Here is a 17,713-nt window from a genome sequence, read left to right on the forward strand (position 1 = left end):
GCGGTCGCTGGTCCTCCTCGATCCCGCCGGAACGTTTGCAGGTTAGAACGAAGTGATGCCTTTATCATGAGAGAGTGACGCCTTTATGGAAATGGTGGCGTCTGGAACACAGCGAAATCATCAGACTAAGAACTTCCGTCGTTATGCTCTGTATACTGGAGAAACGTGATCCCATTCATTGTACAGTGCGCGGTACGTATACGGCTATCTCGCTCACTCTCGTCAAGTTGAAAGGCAAGAATCGATATTTATAGTGGGGGCACGCGCCCCCGACCGACAGCAACAGCGACGACGTCGCTCCCAAGTTTGTTAATCCAATTTGTCAACAGAGGAGGGATGCGAACGCTTCGATTTCATCTCCCCTCCCTGGCATGACCTTACCGGGGGGTGGGGAGGGGGTGGGGGCGGCCGGTCGAGGAGGTGGCCTATGGACCAGGCGTGCTGTTCCCTAGGCTAGTAGCATTAAAAAAAAAATCCATTACAATGTCAGGTTTTCTCTCATGACACTGGTCAACGAGCAGACGTTTTTATTATTATTCTCAAATCCCAAGATTGCAGTTGGTAAAAGCAACAATTGTCTTTGATATTTCTTCATTTTCGTTCAATAAACTGACTAGAGAATACACATTTTTTTAAAAAAGTGATGGTGGAAAATATGTAAAACGTTGCAAAGTTTTATCTATGGTTTGCACAATGCAAAGTACATAATAGTAAGAGCTTGGCATACTGGTCCCAAGAAACTACTCCATTCAACCAGGTGTGATGAAAGTAAAGACTAGTGAGAAAAAAAAAAAATCACAGAATAAATAAAGGTGATATAAATAGAGTGCTCTAAACTTATAGGTAGAGATCATTAAAGATGAATTGACACATTTCCCCCATGCATCGGCATTTTTCATTCGGGGAGTAAATCGTCTCCAACATCATCATCACCAAAGTCATCTTCAAGAATCTGTCGGGGACCTGCTGATGTCCGTGGTCGCTCCACTGCAGGGCCCAGCGGATCAGAATAACTTGCATCTAGAGACAGAAATTTTATCAAACATGACTGGAAAGTCAAGGAACTTTGTCAACTTTCTATTTAAATTTCTATTTACCCAAAGTTTCTCTTCCTGCTCTGGTGTGGGTAATACGGTCCTCAATGATTGGAGTTGTGCCTCTAGGGAATTCTGCTGCCACAGCGGATCCTGGGTGACTTATAGATGCTGCGGCTGCTGAGCCTGAGCCGACCCTTGATGAATGAGCACTGCCAATGCTCCTCATGGAACCTGCAGAGAATGAGAGGCACGGGCATGATGAGTTGTGTCTTGCAGTGACAGTCTCAAACGTACCAGGTTGTGCAAATTACCTGGTCTTCCACTACCAACTCGACTTCGAACCTCCTTTGCCTTTTCTGCTTTTTTCAGTTCAATGGCGTAGTCTGCTGCTTCTTTCAAACCCATATCACTACACAAGCGGACCAAAAATTTAAGACCTGCATGACATCAAAATATTAATTAATTGATGAATTTATGAAACACTTTTAATGCCAAGTACTGTTAATTATAATGGCTTTACATTCTATATTTTCTGGGGATTGTCTGTGAATCTCCTTATATGTTGACAAAGCCTGCTGATAATTTCCAGCTCGCCGGTGACATGAAGCCACAAGAAGTTTCCATTTCATTTCATCAGGTTGGATAACACTGGCTCTCTCAAAAAATGATATTGCTCTCTCTGATACTTGTAATTCAATGAAGTATGACCCCAGCCAGTCAATGACATCGAAGTTAGATGGGTAGTGACGGTAGGACTGGAGACAAAGACAAGTGCATTTTTTACAATCAATTGCAATTTATCACTAGTAACAAATTTTTAAATAATCGTATGTACACAAATGGTTTTACCTCAAAATGATAGTGATAAGCCTGCTGCTTGTCATTATCACTTTCAAATATTTCTCCTAGTTTTTGGAGAATACCAGGATCTGTTGGCACAAGTCCCAACAGTTGCAAGAACCTAAACCAAATAAAATCAAACAGGGGTGAGTGAGCAGGCATTGAGAAACAAAGTGTGCACCTATATGGCAATGACACCTGGTTTTACCTACCATTCAATAGCCTGGTCAACATCACCCACTAGTTGGTATAAGTGCCCAAGTTGGAAGAGAGCTTCAGGGTGATGGCGTACAATAGCTTGTAGTTTTAAAAAGCAGTCAAGGGCATCCTCATGGAACCCTAACAGCTTGTTTACCAACCCTAAAATTAAAAATAAAAATGAATTGTGTCATTTTATTTTAGATAAATAAAAAGCAGTGAGTTGTGTTCCTCCTCTTACCCAAATTATAAAGGGCCTCTACACAGGATGCGTCATTTTCCAAGGCACACAGGAATAGATCCTTAGCTTTCTCTAAATCGCCTTCGGCCATGCTGCAGCTCCCAAGATTGACAAATGCAGCTGCATTGTAGCCATCAACTTGTCGTGAAGATTCACTAAATTTTTTAGCTTGCTCTACATCTCCTTGCTAGTGATAAAAAAAGGAGGTACAAATACATGCTGTTAACACAAAGATGTGAAAAGAGAACTTATTTTCACCAGATAGATCAGTTTTAATTTAATTGTTCATACCAAATAATATATAAATGCCAGATTTGTAGAAGCACTACTGACAACTTTAGACTCTGTCTTTTTCTCAAAAGCTCTGAGTGTGTCAACTGCTTGATTAATTTCCTTTTGTTTCAAGAACATTACAGCCTTATTTATTTCTAATTCAGCTGCCAAAAAGGCATAGTTAGATGTCTTTAAAGTCTCTAGGCACCAGTTGTATCCTGAAAAAAAAAAAAGAAGTCAGTAAATCAACAACTTTTAAAGTAATTAGCAATTCACTGTTAGTTAATACTACTGAATACTGACCTGCTGAAAAGGTGTCATCTATGACAGGTGCAATAAGTTTTGCTGCTGTCAAAATAGATCTTTCAGCACTCTGCTTCATCTGTCGTTCCAGATGACGCAAAGAATCATTTCTAATTGCTTCCAATGCTAAATTTACTGCTGGATCTTCCTGCAAGTGACAATATTACAGTTAAAGCAAGAGGAAACATCATTGCACAAGAATCACTCAGGGGCACACATTTAACTCATACTTACTGAAGTTGCACTGTACTTGTCTTCATCATCAATTTTCAAGGGAACTTCAACCAACATTTGAAAGCCTCTTTTCATTTTTTCTTTTTCTCCCAGGGCATAGTAGCACACAATCACATCTAACCCTATAATTTTTAAAATATAAGTTACATTAATGGTATCATGTATAGCATTTTACCAGGTTAAAAAGAAATGACAAAACTTAATTTACCCGTGTGGAAGTCTGGCTTTTCTTGCATGATGTATTCAAAACTATTGCAGGCCTCAGTAAATTGACCCATTTTTACAAACAGTATACCAATGTTATGCATAATTTTAATCCTGGAGGCAGAAAAATGAAAGTGTAAAGAGGAGTAGGATTACTACAACTGTCAAGTGAAAGCACATAAAAAATATCAGCATATTATTACTTGCCTCAATTCTTTGTGGGTTGTAGGAACCTGATCAATGGCCATTCGATACATTTTAACAGCTTTATCATAATCACTCAATTTTAAATATATGTTTCCCATGTTCAACTTCAGTCTACTTGCATTATTGAAAGTTCTGTTCTTAGTTATTACTTGGTATGTGTTAAGGGCTTCAGAAAACATGTCATTAGCAGCATACTGATTAGCTAAATTAAATAACACCTGAAAAAAATATTTTGGTCAGTGGTTTGAGGCATGCATAGCATGACAAAAACGAGTAAGTATATTATTTAACTCACAGAGAATGTTAGGTCAAGATTGTGGGTTTCAGAAAGGCCAGCTTGATCCTGCATCCTTATCAAACTTCTCTCCTTGGTTGATGCTTCCTTAGCTCGCTCCAGAGCCAAGCGCATATCTCCTGAACTGTTAGCAAGGCACGACTCCTCAATTAATTGCATTATGCGCCTTTCTGCCTTTTTTATTTTTTCTTCTGGCCTATGGAAGAAGCCAAAACAACATTAGGAATGTGTGTAAAATTGTGCGCTTGTCTGTGTGGAAGATACATACGTGTCTTCTTTTTTCCCTTCCAGTGGAGGAGCTGGCCCATTGGCTGCTTGATTGAGAGGGTCGAACATTTGGCTGGAGCCTGATCCCACTCTGTTTGAAGTGTACCCAGCACCACGCACAGCTGTCATGGGACGGTTCACTCCATCAACTGAGCCTGTGAATGGTCTCATGGCTGTGCCTCCTCGGAACTTAAGAAAAATGATTTAATAAGTCAAATGAATGGACCATAAACCGACAGGCAATAAAAAAAGTACTAAATAAATTTTATTCACCCCAGTTGATGTTCCCAGGCGGGAGGCAGTTGTAGGTTTCAAAGAGATCTAAAGTAAATAAAATATGAAGGGAATTGATTTCCAGGTTAGTGTCATTCTGATCATAATTTGCAAACCAAAATAACCCATTCACTTACTGGAGGTCTTCGACCCACACTCGTTCTGAGGGCTTCTTGAATGATCTCGTCATCCTTGAAGTCTTTGGTGTTGAGGACTGAAGGATATTCATTGTAGCCCGAGTAGAGGTCGTCGTCATCCGACGGCACCAGATGAATATGTTCCATCATTTTTAGACTTGTAAACAAACTTTTGTCAGTCACTGGAAGGTTATTGTATCCCTAGCAGAGGAAAGGGCGCTGAAAGACGTCTGCAACCTGTGAAACAAATAGACGAAGAGGACTTGAACAAAAGATACCGACTACTGCTCGATCGCGGCTTTAACTTGCAAGTGTCAGTGAAGATCGTGTGACTAATTTCGTGGAGACTCGTACATTTTGACGCATTTCTTCGTCGGTTTGAAGTTGTTTGTTTACATCCATTTTGTATCAAAGGAATGTGGGCGTTCTTCTTCTTTTCTTCTTCTGACCGTGTGAGGACAGAAGAACAAGCGAAGCTCGTCTGAAATTTCGACGTTGCTCGAAAGTTTGTCGGTATGTGTAGCTGTCGAGAACAGCTAAATCTCTAAATTGGTGGGACTGAAGTCGCCTGCTTGGATTGTAGGTGTGTGACAACGGTGACAACCACAACAACAACCCAACACCCGCACGAGCTAATCCTGCCTTCCCCGCCCCCACCCCCGCCTTCGGCCGCAACCCTTCAAGTTCCGGCTTTCGACGAGAGATGGCGCTGGCAGCGCACCGCGCCGCCGTTGCCGGCCCAACGCGGAGTAGTGCTCTGCGCCCGCACCGTCCGCGGCCCAGCTTCGCTTGCTTCGCTCGCTTCGCGGAGCGGAACGGGGGGAAGTGCAGCGCGGCGTGGCGTGGCGCGGCGCGGCGCGGAAGTGACCGGCCAGCGAACTGTGACATGAGGCTACCGGTTGTTGTCTGTAGACTCTGGCCGCCTAACGAGGGAACCGCAGGGAACCGCCTTTACGCCCCAAGTCCGCCCGGAGCACTCTCTGATTCACTTTGACCAGTGCACTGGACCGCGGTGCTGGGCGGTGGTTGGGTTGGGAACCGAGAGTACCGGTCAGTGCCGCAAGGGGGCGCGGCAAGCGGTGCCAAGCGGTGCGAAGCCAAGGAGCGACAGGTGGAGGCGGGGAGGGGCCGCGCCTAAACGAGCAAACCTAAGAGTACGAACAGTACAGTCACGCAAAAAAACGTCGAAAACACGTAAAGTGGCATGCGATATGTGTTGGCGATGTAAACCGCTGCTTGTTCCGACTTTTTAAAGTGCACGCGACCTCATCTCCTCCGGTCTTGTGTTCTCCCTCGGCGGGGTGAATGACGGGCCGATCAGGAGGAAGGAGGTGGGGGGGCGGGGGGGGGGGCGGTCGCGTGGAGGAGTGTGCCGCTCAGGTGACCCGCCCCCGCGCCGCCCCCGCGCCGCCCCCGCCCACGTGTGCTGGCCGTGCTGGGCCCACAGGACCCCTTTTGTCTCAGCAGCATCCTGGAGTGTGGCGGCGAAAAGAATTTCGGCAGCAGTCTGGCCCGCCTCGTCATACTACTTTATTGTGCACTTTTTTTCCACGTTAATTTCCATTAATTGAGAGAGACGGACGGACGTCCGGCGGCCGGTGGAGTGAGGAGTGAGTATCTTTGGGATCAATTTTCCGTCGAGGCGATGCGACGATGCCCAGGCCATGCTAATTAGAAGAAAGCAGGCCGATGTCTCCCTTATGGGGAGTGGCGTCCGTTGGGAGAGCCAGCCTTGTCTTGGGGTGTCCTCGGCGTCCTCGGCGTCCTGCAGGACCCGTCCGTCCCGTCTCAGCGCGTCTTCCCAGCCAGCCAGACAGTGTGCCGGCCGGGCTGGGCGATTCGCCCAAATCAGGTCAAAGCACCGTACGAGGCGGACCCTGCCAGTCGGTCGAGTTGCTCTGTCTCTCTCGCACTCGCTCCTCTCGGGGCGTAGGGGTGCGAGAGAGACAGACAGGCCGCCAGCGACGCCAAGGACGGGAAAAATTAAAAAGAGGAGACGGCGAAGGGGGAGTCATGCACTTTTATTAATGCGTGCGTGGCACCGCGTGGCACCGCGTGGCGTGGCGGGGACTCGCATTGGCCCTGATCGGAGCCATTAGCGGCATAATGTGGGTCATCATTCAGGCATTGGAAGAAAGGGGAGCGAGGGAAACTGTTGCCGGCGGCGGGTCTCGAACCCCGGGCTCCCGGCCCGAGACGTGAAAATGGACCAGGCTGCTCAAAAATTTCGCCACAGACCAAAATGGGTCCGACCATGGCAGTCATGTGCACTGTTAATGATGTTTCCGAAAATCAGGCAAATCTACAGCTCAGTCTGGACATGTGAGACAGCTGGCTTAGTCACTCTTGTCAGTTTGCAAAAACAAAAATAATTGAAAAAAATAAATAGAGGGAGACGATGCTGCAGCAAGGCGGCCCTTACCTGAAGTATAGTTGACACCCTCCCTCTCTCTCACACACACGCACGAAAAGGCGGACTATCTATCCCCTCGCCCTACACTGTAGCGGTGCTCCTTTCCCCAACGGCCAAGACGGGGTCACGGCGAGGGTCGCGGAAACGTCGCGGCACCCATCCATCGACGCCGATACTACTCTGTAAATAATGCAACGGCTCAATTTCATTAGGACCTGCATTCTGTTGCAAACGCATCCCATTACTTAGGACGTGATTTTTAAAAGGATGAGTCATGGTTTAGAAAAGAAAAAAAAAACTGGAAATTTTTCGCGACAACTAAAGTTTGTTTGCGCAGCCGCCTGGGCGGCTGTGACTTGCCGATTTGCAGAGATTTGCCGAAGGAAGATGCCATTTTTGCAGTGTAGGTACAGTACAGTGCATGACGATGTGCATCCATCCCTTGGAGGAGCGCACCCCGGAGCACCTCCCTTCCCTCGGCCGTGCCTTTGGCGCGCCCTGGCGGGGATGGTGGAAACGTCTTCGAGGGTAGCCTTTTTTTGTCACCTTCGCGCGTGAAGTGCGTTACTACTGGTTTGTTGCCGGGCGAGGAGAAGCAGAACTAGTCTGCGCACACACACACACACACACTCACACCACGCATAATACACCCCGAGTTAAAAGAATGAGAAGAAAAAACACAGTCTAAACGACTTTGCGCGTGTATTCTCTCCGAGAACGCGTAAAAAGTGGTTCGCGACTCGATTTGGCGCGCCGTGGTGCCAGGCCCCGTTACACTATAAGCCTGGTTTCACTTTTATAGTCGGGCACGAATTCGGAACGGGTGCGGAAAATGAGCCAAGGGTGCTGTAATTGTCGACTGCGAACCACTCGGCCTCGGCCATGGAGACGACGAGCTAAGTGGGCCTTTTGTGTGTCGACGGGGCAGCCGGGGCAGCCCAGTCAGCAGGCCGCAAGGCCACGGACTTTTGCAAGGCCAGAGTGAATTTGCATTGCAGGACGACGACTCTGTGTGTAAAGCCCCTCTCTCTGCGGGCCCGTCCGTCTATCCCTGGCTTCTTCCAGTGCCCCCCCCCCCCCAACCTGACGACGACGGACTGTAAATGCAAATAACCAGGAGCTTGCTCCTTATGGGTCTGAAGGGGGCGGGGGGCATTGCATGCAATTCCAACAACCAACCCCCTTCTGCTTGTCGCGCTTCCTCAGGACATCCGCTGCCGGCGACCCCTCCCCCCCTTCCCCCCGCCAGGCCGCGGCGGCGCGGCGGCGGCGGTATTTTGTCGGTCAGCTGTGCGCGTCTGCTTGTCCTTTTAAACTTGGCTGTCATCGTCCGCGTGCCCTGCAGGGCATGCCGCTGCCGGCTCGTTCTTTTCCGAGCTTCATCACAATGATGATGATGATGATGAGGGCGCGTGCGTGGCCGGGACTTCCTCCCGCTGCTCCTCCTCCGCCCGGCGGCCGGCGGCGGTCGCGGGTTCGAGTCCCGCCCGGTGCGGGCCGCTTTTGCCTTTTCGCCAGCCGCCGTGAGCAACTGCGTGGCGGTCGAAGCCCTCACCACGTCCGTGACGTTTGGGGTGTTGTGTCTGTCTACCCCTCGCGCTGGGTCCGTCAGTAGCGACGGCGGTTTGCGCAAGGAAGGCGCGACGGCGCCCTGGAGGCCTCCGTGCAGGCCGCCGCGATTGGGCCCGTTTACACGGCAGCAGCGTCCGGGCAGGGCGGCGGCAAAGCGATTCAACCCCATCGGTCTTCATCTGTCTGGCCGTTCGTCCGGCCGACCGGGCGATTTCGCCTCCAGTCTGGCGGCTGGCTGGCGGCTGGCTCGTGCCGAAGCTGGGGTGCGCCGTTGATGCGGTTTGGCTGTTTGGCGCGGCAGCTGCGTCTTGCAGACGGCCTCCTTGGGCTGACTTCGCGCGGCCGGCCGGCGCAGCGCAGCCCTCGGTGCAGCACAGCCAGCGGCGAGCAGGGCGAGCAGGGCGAGCAACCCCCGTGGAAGGGAGGGACAGCCCGCACGGGCCACGGCGGGGCTGGCGGGGCCGGCGGGGCCAACGACTCGCGGCTCATTGAATCGGGGAAGGGGGTGTTATCAGCAGGCCGCGTTCCGTTGTGCTGCTTCTCGCGCTCCTTCGCGACGCCGCGGAGCGAGCGGAGCAAGGAGCAGCGCGGCGCGGTGCGCGACGCGGAGCAGCTGCCGCCCGGTGCCGCCGGCCGGCCGGCCTGACTTCCAGAGCTCATTACCAGTGTAACGACGCGGCGGCCGCGCCGGCGATACCCCGCGCTATGGGCGACTCTCCATGACGCCCGCCCGGCCCACGGGGGAAGTCGCTCGGGACGCGGAGTATCCGCACGGCCCCGTTTAATTTCTGTACCCCGGGGGTATCGGCGCCAGAGCCAGGGGTCCCTCCTGTCTCCCTCGCTCTCACGGGGCGTCCCGTGTGGGCGCGAGAGGGCGGTGAAGACCCAAAGACGCAGCGCGCAGTCTCCTCCTGCGTCGCTCCGCCAAGACCGTGTCCCTGTCGCGCACCCTCGGCAGCAGCCCGACGGCGGTGCCGCGAGGCCGCGGTTTGCTGCGGGGCTGCGGGACTGCAGGGGGCGATAGAGCGTATTGTTATCCGTCTTGAGGAAAAGTCGTTATGGTTATCGGCGATCGCGCTGCGCTGCGCTGGGCTGGCCGTGCTGGCCTGGGCTCGCCTGGCTGGGTCGCGGCGCGGCGGGACAGACGGGACGGGGTCGCGGCACCGCGCTGGCCTGACGGCGTCCTGACCCGCCTCGTCGCCAGCCGCTCGGAACGCCATTTCCAGCGAACACGAAAACGGGCTCCGCACTAGAAGGCCGTGTTACCTTTGGCGGCCTTCGGGGAAAAGTTTGGCAGAGTTTGGACCGGAGTGACTCTTTGGCGGTCCTCGCTGTTTCCGGTGCCGCGACAAGTTTACACTCCTTTCCTCTTTTTCTTTCGCGACTGAATTGAATCCGTTTATACTTGTGTGCCCTAATCAGTTGCCTTTCATTGTCATTTATTTGTTGTTTTTTTCGGCCCCGGCGGGGAACAGGTCCGCCTGTGCGGTGTGGTGGTTTGTGTCCTCGAGGCTTAGGCCGGAATCCGCCGACCAATGAAAGACTCGCTAATAGCGCGGATGAGGAGTAACGAAAAGGACGATGTGACAATGACGGACGGACGGACGGACAGACAGACAGACAGGCGTGCGGATATGTCCACCCATAAGCACTTTCCATATTATACACTGCAACCTGCCCGGCCTCCCCCTCCCGCCAGGTGTATGGAATGGAGCACGTGCGAGGGGTCCGTCCGCCCGTCTGTCTGTCTGTCTGTCTGTCTGTCTGTCTGTCCGTCTGCCCGCCACCGCGGGCGGGGTGCGCGCGGCGCGGCCATCCACCCTGCCGCGGCCGATTCCGAGGGGGAGGTTCCCGTCTCTCTGTCTCTCTCGCACCCATACGGGACGCCGCGTGAGTGCGAGAGAGAGAGAGAGAGAGAGAGAGAGAGAGAGAGAGACGGAACAGCTGACGTATTCAAGCCGCGGAGCTGCCAGTCATTGAGTCGCGAAGGGACTCGGCATCGCCATAAATGGCCAGTCTGCTGCACTGCTTTCGAGTGCCAATTATTATTTTGGAAAATTTGCGAGAGAGCCTTACCTCCCAGGTGGAAGTTTCAACAATAATTATTGTCAGAAAACGAAAATAAAACGCAGAGTTTTCAGTCGGGCTGCCGCGTTTACCTTCGGCTTTTGATTTAGAACGGGAGTGGCATTGGGTCTTATTTGCCCTGGGGAGCACCTAATTGTTTCTATTATTTGTGACACCTCCTTATCTGCCTCTCCCCCTCACCAATAACGGTTGGGGGTAACGATATCGAATCCACCGCCGCCACCCCCTTTCCCTGTTCCACCCCTCGAGTACCCCCTCCCCGGTACGGCTTCGCGCGCGGGCTCGCTGGGCTCGCGCTGGCCGCCGCGGCAGCTGCCGCGACAAGGGCGAAGCAGACCGGAAAAAGGAGGGGGGGGAGCCACTATGCCATGTTGACATGCACTCATCCCCCAGGCCGTGGCTGCGCCGCGATGTGCCGCGATCAGCGGGGTTCATTAACCGAAGCGAGCCTCTCTCTTTATTTCTTTCTTTCTTTCTCTGTGGGACGCGCGTCTTCGAGAAACTGGAAAAGAGCAAAATTCAGCCCCGGCCGGCCCCGGCACTGCGAAGCTTGCGAAGCAGTCGATCACTACTTACAGCAGTGCTCAAAGTGGAAAAAATCAAAATCGCACCGAAAAATGTGGCGCTTTGTCTGAAAGCGGATGAAGGCAGAGAGCGGCGGCACCACGCTTTTCGAAATATTATGCAAATGAGTGGTGAGATAACCTGCGCGCTTTTGTGTACGGTGCAGGCGCAAACCGCTTTCGTCGGTGGCGACGCGGCCGCGCGGCGCCCCCCGCTGCTGCACTCAACGTCTTGGAGAGAGAGAGAGAGAGAGAGAGAGAGAGAGAGAGGCCGGCACGAGTCTGAAGGGAAAGGACTCGAGAACGCGCGGGACTGGAAGCGAACCACCCTTACCTCCTGCGCACTACACTGCAGTGTGGTACGTACCGTACAGTACGCGTACTGCACGCAGCCGCGGCACAGCTGTAGTTCGCGCTCGCTTTTTCCGATGCTCGCTTCTCGCTCGCTCGGCTCCAGAGTGCCATTAATTAGTGCGAGGGAGCGAGCGAGAGAGAGAGAGAGAGAGAGAGAGAGAGAGAGAGAGAGAGAGAGAGAGAGAGAGAGAGAGAGAGAGCATGCAGCGGATGGACGTCGTCGGGCTGGAGGGTCGCCGGAAAACTCTGCCGGGGTCATTACACTGTACGTACACTGGTGGGAAGGTCCCGAGCCAAGGGCCTAAGCCACCACCGAGCGCGGTTCAAGAATCCCGGAGCGTCCTGTATGCGCCCGTAACTCTGAGGGGGATGCCCGACGAATGCCAACGAGGACGCGACGTGCCTGCACCTACGAGGGAGAGAGAGAGAGAGAGAGAGAGAGAGAGAGAGAGAGAGAGAGAGGCAGGCTTACGGTACTTTTATGACGGACGGTGTGGCATTCCTGTGCGCCTCCGAAACGCCCCACGTGAGGTGCCCAGTCTGCCCGGTCCCACCGCCCACCCCATTGTTTCCAGGCGGTCCTCGCGCGGACGTTTCGGACGCGCTCCCCGCCGGAGGGGGCAAGCGGGGGGCGCGGGGCGCGGGGGCGTTGACGGCAAGGGTGTCGCTCGCCGGTGTCGGGGTGTCCGTCAGCGCGCGGACAAAGCCAACGCACCTTCGGGGAAGTTCACGGTACTGTAGTCCTCAGTGTGAGTGGCGTTCTCCAGAAGCCGGAGAGAGAGAGAGGGATGGTCAGAGAGTGAGATGAAAAAGCACCTGTGTGCGCGGTAGCCACAAAACTGATTAAAACGGCAGCCTCTTCGCCGTTTGTGATGTGCTTTGCGAGAAAATTCTGGCGTGGCGGCCGGCGGACGCGCAGCGACGCGTCGAGCACACTGGCGTGTGTGGGTGGTGTGTGTGCGTGTGTGTGTGTGTGTGTGTGTGTGTGTGTTTGCTCCGCGCGGGCACACGTGGCAGGCCGCACGCCCGCCCACACACACACACACACACGCACGCACGCACACAGACACACCTCTTCCAACCCGCGCTCGTCAAAAGGCTCGCTGTCTTCAGTGCACTGGCCACTTCCTCCGTTCTTCCTTCCGCTCCTCCATCCTTGCTCTTTTCTCTGTCTGTCTGTCTGTCTGTCTGTCTGTCTGTCTGTCTGTCTGTCTGTCTGTCTGTCTGTCTCTAGAGGGGCCCAGCAGCCCGTGTCGAGCGCAGGGAAACGGGAAGCAACTCGCCGGCGTCCAGGGGACTGTGACCGTCGCAATGACCACTCGGCGAGCCACTCGGGGGGCGGGGACGCTCTCTGTCCGTCTCTCCCTCTCTTTCTCACCCAGATTGAATCGACCGGCCAATTTCCGTTCGTTGCATCTCCGTAACGTTTGCTTATCCCGTGCTCAATTTTCGACGTAAACATTTGCTTTTGGTTGGCTTCTGGTTTTGAGCTGCGTTTGCCAAATAAATGAGCAAAGAGTCGTTAAAAAATGGCAGTTAAATTTTAAGTTGTTAACTTTGTACGGACCACGACCAGACGACCAATGATCAATGGGCATCCTGAGGCGCGCGTGCGCTCCTACCTAGCCATAGTACACGCACAAAGCTATCTCTCTCTCTCTCTCTCTCTCTCGCACTCACACAGGCGCGCTCGTGACGTAACTGGTGAAATGCCAGGTGACACGGCCGGCAGCACGCGCGCGCGGCACTGCGCGGCACTGCGCGCCACGGCACTGTAAGGCGTGTGTAACGAACGGAAGCAGCCCAGGTGCATGCATACCGGCACGGCCGGCACGGGGTCTTTTAAAAATGGCGGCCGCCGCGACGGTAAAGTGACGTGTGTGTGTGTGTGTGTGTGTGTGCAGCCGCCGCGACCGGGTGCATGGTCAAAGGAGACCGGGAGAGAGAGGGGGGGGGGTCTAACGTCAACCCCCTTCCCCTCCAACGAGTGCCGCGGGCTGCACTGTAAGGCGTCGCCTGGCTCCTCCAAGGAGGGTGCGACTCGCGGCTGTAACGTTCCCTGAAACGCGTTTCGGAGCCGCGACGCGGCGGCGCGGCGTCTCTAGCCCAGGCTAGCCTAGGACCGGTAAACCGGCTGGGCGCGATTGGGGAACGAAAAGAAAGAGAGAGGGAGATTGAAGAAAAGTGCGGTCGGGAGTATTTGTCCACGTGTTGCGGGCTTCGCGTCGGCAGAAAAACCGCCCGTTCGGCTGCGTGCCACGGACTCAACTGTCTCTCTCGCACTCGTGGGGCAGTCCGCTGGGGTGCGAGAGAGACAGAGCGAGTCTGCTGGGCGGGCGCTGCCCCCCGGCTGCCCCCGGCAGGCCTGCAGCGGGCACGCCGCGCTGCGTGGCGGGTGGCGGAGCGCCCGGTGACAGGGGCAGCGCGGCGGAGCACGGCGGCACCGTGTAGCGCCGTTTCTCTCCAACCTCGGCGCGACGCTCTCTCTCTCTCTCTCTCTCTCTCTCTCTCTGGCTGGCAGCACCGCGACGGAGTACCAAATCCAACCGAATTTGGGGTGCTTACCCTCGCTCGCCGCGGCGGGCTGCGGCTCGCCGTCCCCCCTTGCAAGACTGCCTGCCCGTCCGTTTTTGTCCACGTGCTCGCAGACCTGGCAGACTCGGGGACTCGCAGACACAAAGGCCGCTCAGCTGGTATCACTGCCGCACAAAAAGCCTATGGTTAGCGGAATGCATTTAAACACACACATCACCCCTCAAAATTAGATATTTTGCCGCGAGGGGGGACGGGAGGGGGGGGGGGGGTCCCTCAAGACGTCGGCGACGACGCCACACCGTTAGTAGGCCGGTCGAAGCCCCGCGGCGGCGGCCCGTCTGGCCCTGCACGCCGAACAGCGCTTTCGCCGCTCCTCTCTCTCTCTCTCTCTCTCTCTCTCTCTCTCTCTCTCTCTCTCTCTCTCTCTCTCTCTCTCTCTCTCTCTCGCACCCTTAGGGCGCGGCCAGTGAGCGCGAGAGAGACGGAGGCGGCGAAAGCGCTGTTCGCGACCAGACCGCTGGCACAATGCCTTTTAATTCCTGCACACCCAAGGGGTCCCAGTGGCGCGGCGCTGCTGCTGACTTGGCGGGGAGGAAAAGCTGGCGGTGCTTTCGCGACGTGCTCTCTTTTTGTTTTCGCGTTTTCGCGCGGGGAGGGGCGGCGGGGGAAGGAGGAAAGGGATGAAACTGGGGACAATGGAAGAGTAGGATGGAAGTAGAAGAAAAAGAAAAAGAAAATTTCTTTAAAAAAATTTACAAATTTCAAAACATGTACAAAGAAACGTTATTTTTTTAAAAATAATTTTCTTAAAAACAATTTTACCGTAAAATATCCGTTAAAGGAAAACTGAAGAGGAAATGGGAGAAAAATGAGCGAGGAAAAGGCGTAATGGAAGAGGAAGGAAGAACTCTCTCTCTCTCCTTACCCGCAGCATCCGGGGTGGCGGCCGGAGGGCCGGAGAGGCGGAGATGAGACACACGCATAACAATAAAGGAAGTCGGAGATTAGGGCGAGCGGTACCTCCACAGTGTGGGTCCACACTCCGTACTCAGTGCCCGAGCCAGCCCAGCCAGCCCAGCCAGCCCCGCCAGCCGATTGAATAATCATCAAAATCCGATCAGACGGAGCCTGGGCGGGCCGCGCGGACGGACGAACCGAACCGCCGTAACTCTGCAGCGCGCTCCCTCGCTCTTACCTGCTTACAAGCTAGAGAGAGAGAGAGAGAGAGAGAGAAAGAGAGAGAGAGACGAGTCGGTGACGGTGTTCTTCCTCCTGCGACGCCCATCCGCCTTTGCTCATTTGCGTTTTTATTTCTCACGTCCGAAATGAGGATGACAGAGGCGGCAAACAAACAGCGTCTTTTAGGGGCGGCGGGCAAAATGCGGCAAAAAGCGCGCATGCATGCGAGAGGGAGGGCGCCGCCGGGCCGTTGGGCGAGACACTGGAGGGACAACACTTTTGGCTCGGCCGACCGACACACTTAGCGGACACACACTACGATCGTAAACTTGGCGAGAGGACTCAAAAGTCGACCTCCTGGGTCACATCCTGCCGCAAACACAAGCGGTCGGGGAAGGCTTATGTTTAATTTGGTTTGACAACTTTTCCATAATTTTTTTTTCAAATGCGGGCAATGAATCCGCGATGACCCATTGACCCCGGTGGGGGTGCGAGAGTCGAACGACCCCGTTGCGTCTGAGGGTCTGGAGGCGGCCGCTGCACCTGTACGTTGCACTACACCGCGCGCCACCGGATGCAACAGATGGGCGTGGTACGCCTCAGTGCGCCGGGGCGGCCGCGGCCGACGGGGTGCATGTCCTGCAGGAGGCACGCGCCGCCGCGCACGCCCACGCCCCCACCCCCGCGGAGGCCGTGGAGGCCTCGGCCGCGAGGTCAAGGAGCCGCTGGGCTGCCTAACCGCACGGCGGCGCGCGCGGCGGCAAGGTAGCGCGGCCGAGCCAGGCCGAGCGTGACGAACAAGGCGGTGTCCGCGGCGTCGGCCGGTGAAGAACCTCCGAGAACCGCCACCCATCGGACTCGTCCCTGATGCAGTCAGAAGCCAAGTCAGACAAAAAGTGACCACAAGCCACGATTTATACCCATTTTTGACGTTTTGGTCGACTTTGGAGTTTGACTGCTCCCGAACCGAGGCGGGAAATCGCACTCCGTAGAAAAGGCATGCCAAAGGAAGCATCTTTAGAGTACCGTCCCGTCGAGGGAGTTCGATTTTTCGCCTTGGTTTTGATGCAGTGGCCGCCTAAAGTCAGCCCAAACGACGATTTCTACACATTTCTACACCGCGTAAAATGAGTCTTCGACGGCCCGGTCGGCACGCGCGTCGAAGGCGATTGTGGAAGACGGTGGTCATGAGGGCGACGCCGTGGCGATGCCGGCGGCGTGGCCGGCGAGGGCGTGCCGCTTGGCTGGCGCCGTCGCCGTCCTGCCGCCGAGACGCCGACGCCGCCGGCCGGCCGACCCCCGCGACGACGCTCTCTGCTCCTCGCCGTCGTCGTCACCGCTCCGTGACCATGCCTCCCCCACTGCTCGGCCTCCTCGGCCGCCAGTTGTTGGCGCGGGTCTCTGCTCGCTCGGCCCTCGCGGCGCGTGCTGCCTTGCCCGGCCTCGCCTTGCAGAGGTATTTAATGCCGCCCTGCTGTTCATACATTATGCACCGACACGGTACTTTGTCCAACCGACGTGGCCGTATGTCTCGCCCCCGCTCAACTTCATTTCATAATTGCCCTTTCAGAATTGGCGCGCAATTGTCCCGGATGAGTATGGGCGCCGCCGTGCCAAACCCTCTATCCTTTCGGTTTTTGTAGCGGACTGTACACTATGTGGGGGCGGAAAAAAGCTCGCGTCCGCTACCCGCTGTGTGTGTGTGTGTGGTTTATCCCTTTCCGCGTAGCGACACGTACGGAACCTGCGCCGCCCGCGCCGAACATCTCATAGAAAGCGAAACAAGCACGCACCACGCACCTTTGGACCCTCCGCGCACCTCCACTGCAGGTAGAGAGAGAAGAGTAAAAAGCGTCTGACAATGGGGCCGAAGCAAGGTGTCCGAGGGGGCGGGGTGTCGGCGGCACAGCCTTGGGCACGCCGGCCCCGGGGGCGTGACTCCACGCGACAAAACACACGCACGTGTGTCGCGTGCGGGGGTGTGCCCGGTGTGCCTCACGACCCGCGGATTGATTGTGACCAAAGCGAAACTGCGGAAGGAAACTCTTTTTCTTCCCCCCTTTTTTTCTGGAGACAAATTCGTCTTCGAGTGGGTTGGGCGGAATTGGCCGTCTCCCCGGATACGCAACAAAGTCGTGGCAAAGATGTCTCTGATCTCGGCAGTGATTGGCCCGGAAGGAAGCGAGTCTTTTTGTGGCGGTTTGTCGCCAAAAGGCCCCAAAGGCCCCAAAAGGGTTGCCGATCTCGCTCGTGCCGACCCAACCAACCCTTTGCCCGCCCCCGCATCCGCCGCGGACAAAACGAAAAGACGGCCCCCGGCGGTAGTCGAACCCGCGGCCCGCACGTGACACGTGCCGTGAGGTTAGGCGACAGTTATTTTGTCTCTCTTTTTTGTCGTGTCGCGTCTTCCGCGATTGGCCGTTTTCCCTTTTTGCACTCTTCCTTTCTTCGTCTTGTCACTCGATCCGCAGTGCCGCAGCGGTACTGTTAGGTTAGGGGC

General features: G+C 54.9%; 1 protein-coding gene across 2 annotated transcripts; it reads right to left on the reverse strand.

Annotated features, from left to right (window-relative positions):
- Nucleotides 1-486: 486 nt before the first annotated feature.
- On the reverse strand, nt 487-5,154 carry LOC117647236 (intraflagellar transport protein 88 homolog). 2 transcript variants are annotated; one of them, XM_034388890.1, is made up of 17 exons: nt 4,864-5,154; nt 4,510-4,746; nt 4,373-4,420; nt 4,101-4,288; nt 3,833-4,028; nt 3,538-3,755; nt 3,335-3,444; nt 3,127-3,248; nt 2,893-3,040; nt 2,608-2,807; nt 2,317-2,503; nt 2,090-2,237; nt 1,887-1,998; nt 1,558-1,792; nt 1,349-1,474; nt 1,098-1,268; nt 896-1,020 (listed from the first exon to the last, which is right to left on the reverse strand). In XM_034388890.1, exons 2-17 carry the CDS (start codon nt 4,657-4,659, stop codon nt 896-898), a joined length of 2,484 nt encoding a protein of 827 aa, XP_034244781.1. In that variant the 5' UTR covers nt 4,660-4,746; nt 4,864-5,154. The 2 variants fall into 2 exon arrangements, with proteins under 2 accessions (XP_034244780.1, XP_034244781.1); XM_034388889.1 differs by lacking the exon at nt 4,864-5,154 and having other exon boundaries at nt 487-1,020; nt 4,510-4,659.
- Nucleotides 5,155-17,713: the final 12,559 nt, after the last annotated feature.

The sequence above is a fragment of the Thrips palmi genome, unplaced genomic scaffold (assembly GCF_012932325.1).
Source record: "Thrips palmi isolate BJ-2018 unplaced genomic scaffold, TpBJ-2018v1 HiC_scaffold_2, whole genome shotgun sequence".
Classification (NCBI taxonomy): Eukaryota; Metazoa; Arthropoda; class Insecta; order Thysanoptera; family Thripidae; genus Thrips; species Thrips palmi.

Excerpts from the sequence above, each read along its gene's own strand:
- LOC117647236 (XM_034388889.1), bottom strand. The coding sequence starts at position 4,659 with ATGATGGAACATATTCATCTGGTGCCGTCGGATGACGACGACCTCTAC. Across the intron at positions 3,756-3,832 it reads ATCTTGACCTAACATTCTCT|GTGTTATTTAATTTAGCTAA; the intron begins GTGAGTTAAATA and ends TATTTTTTTCAG. Across the intron at positions 2,504-2,607 it reads TGGCATTTATATATTATTTG|CAAGGAGATGTAGAGCAAGC; the intron begins GTATGAACAATT and ends TTTTATCACTAG.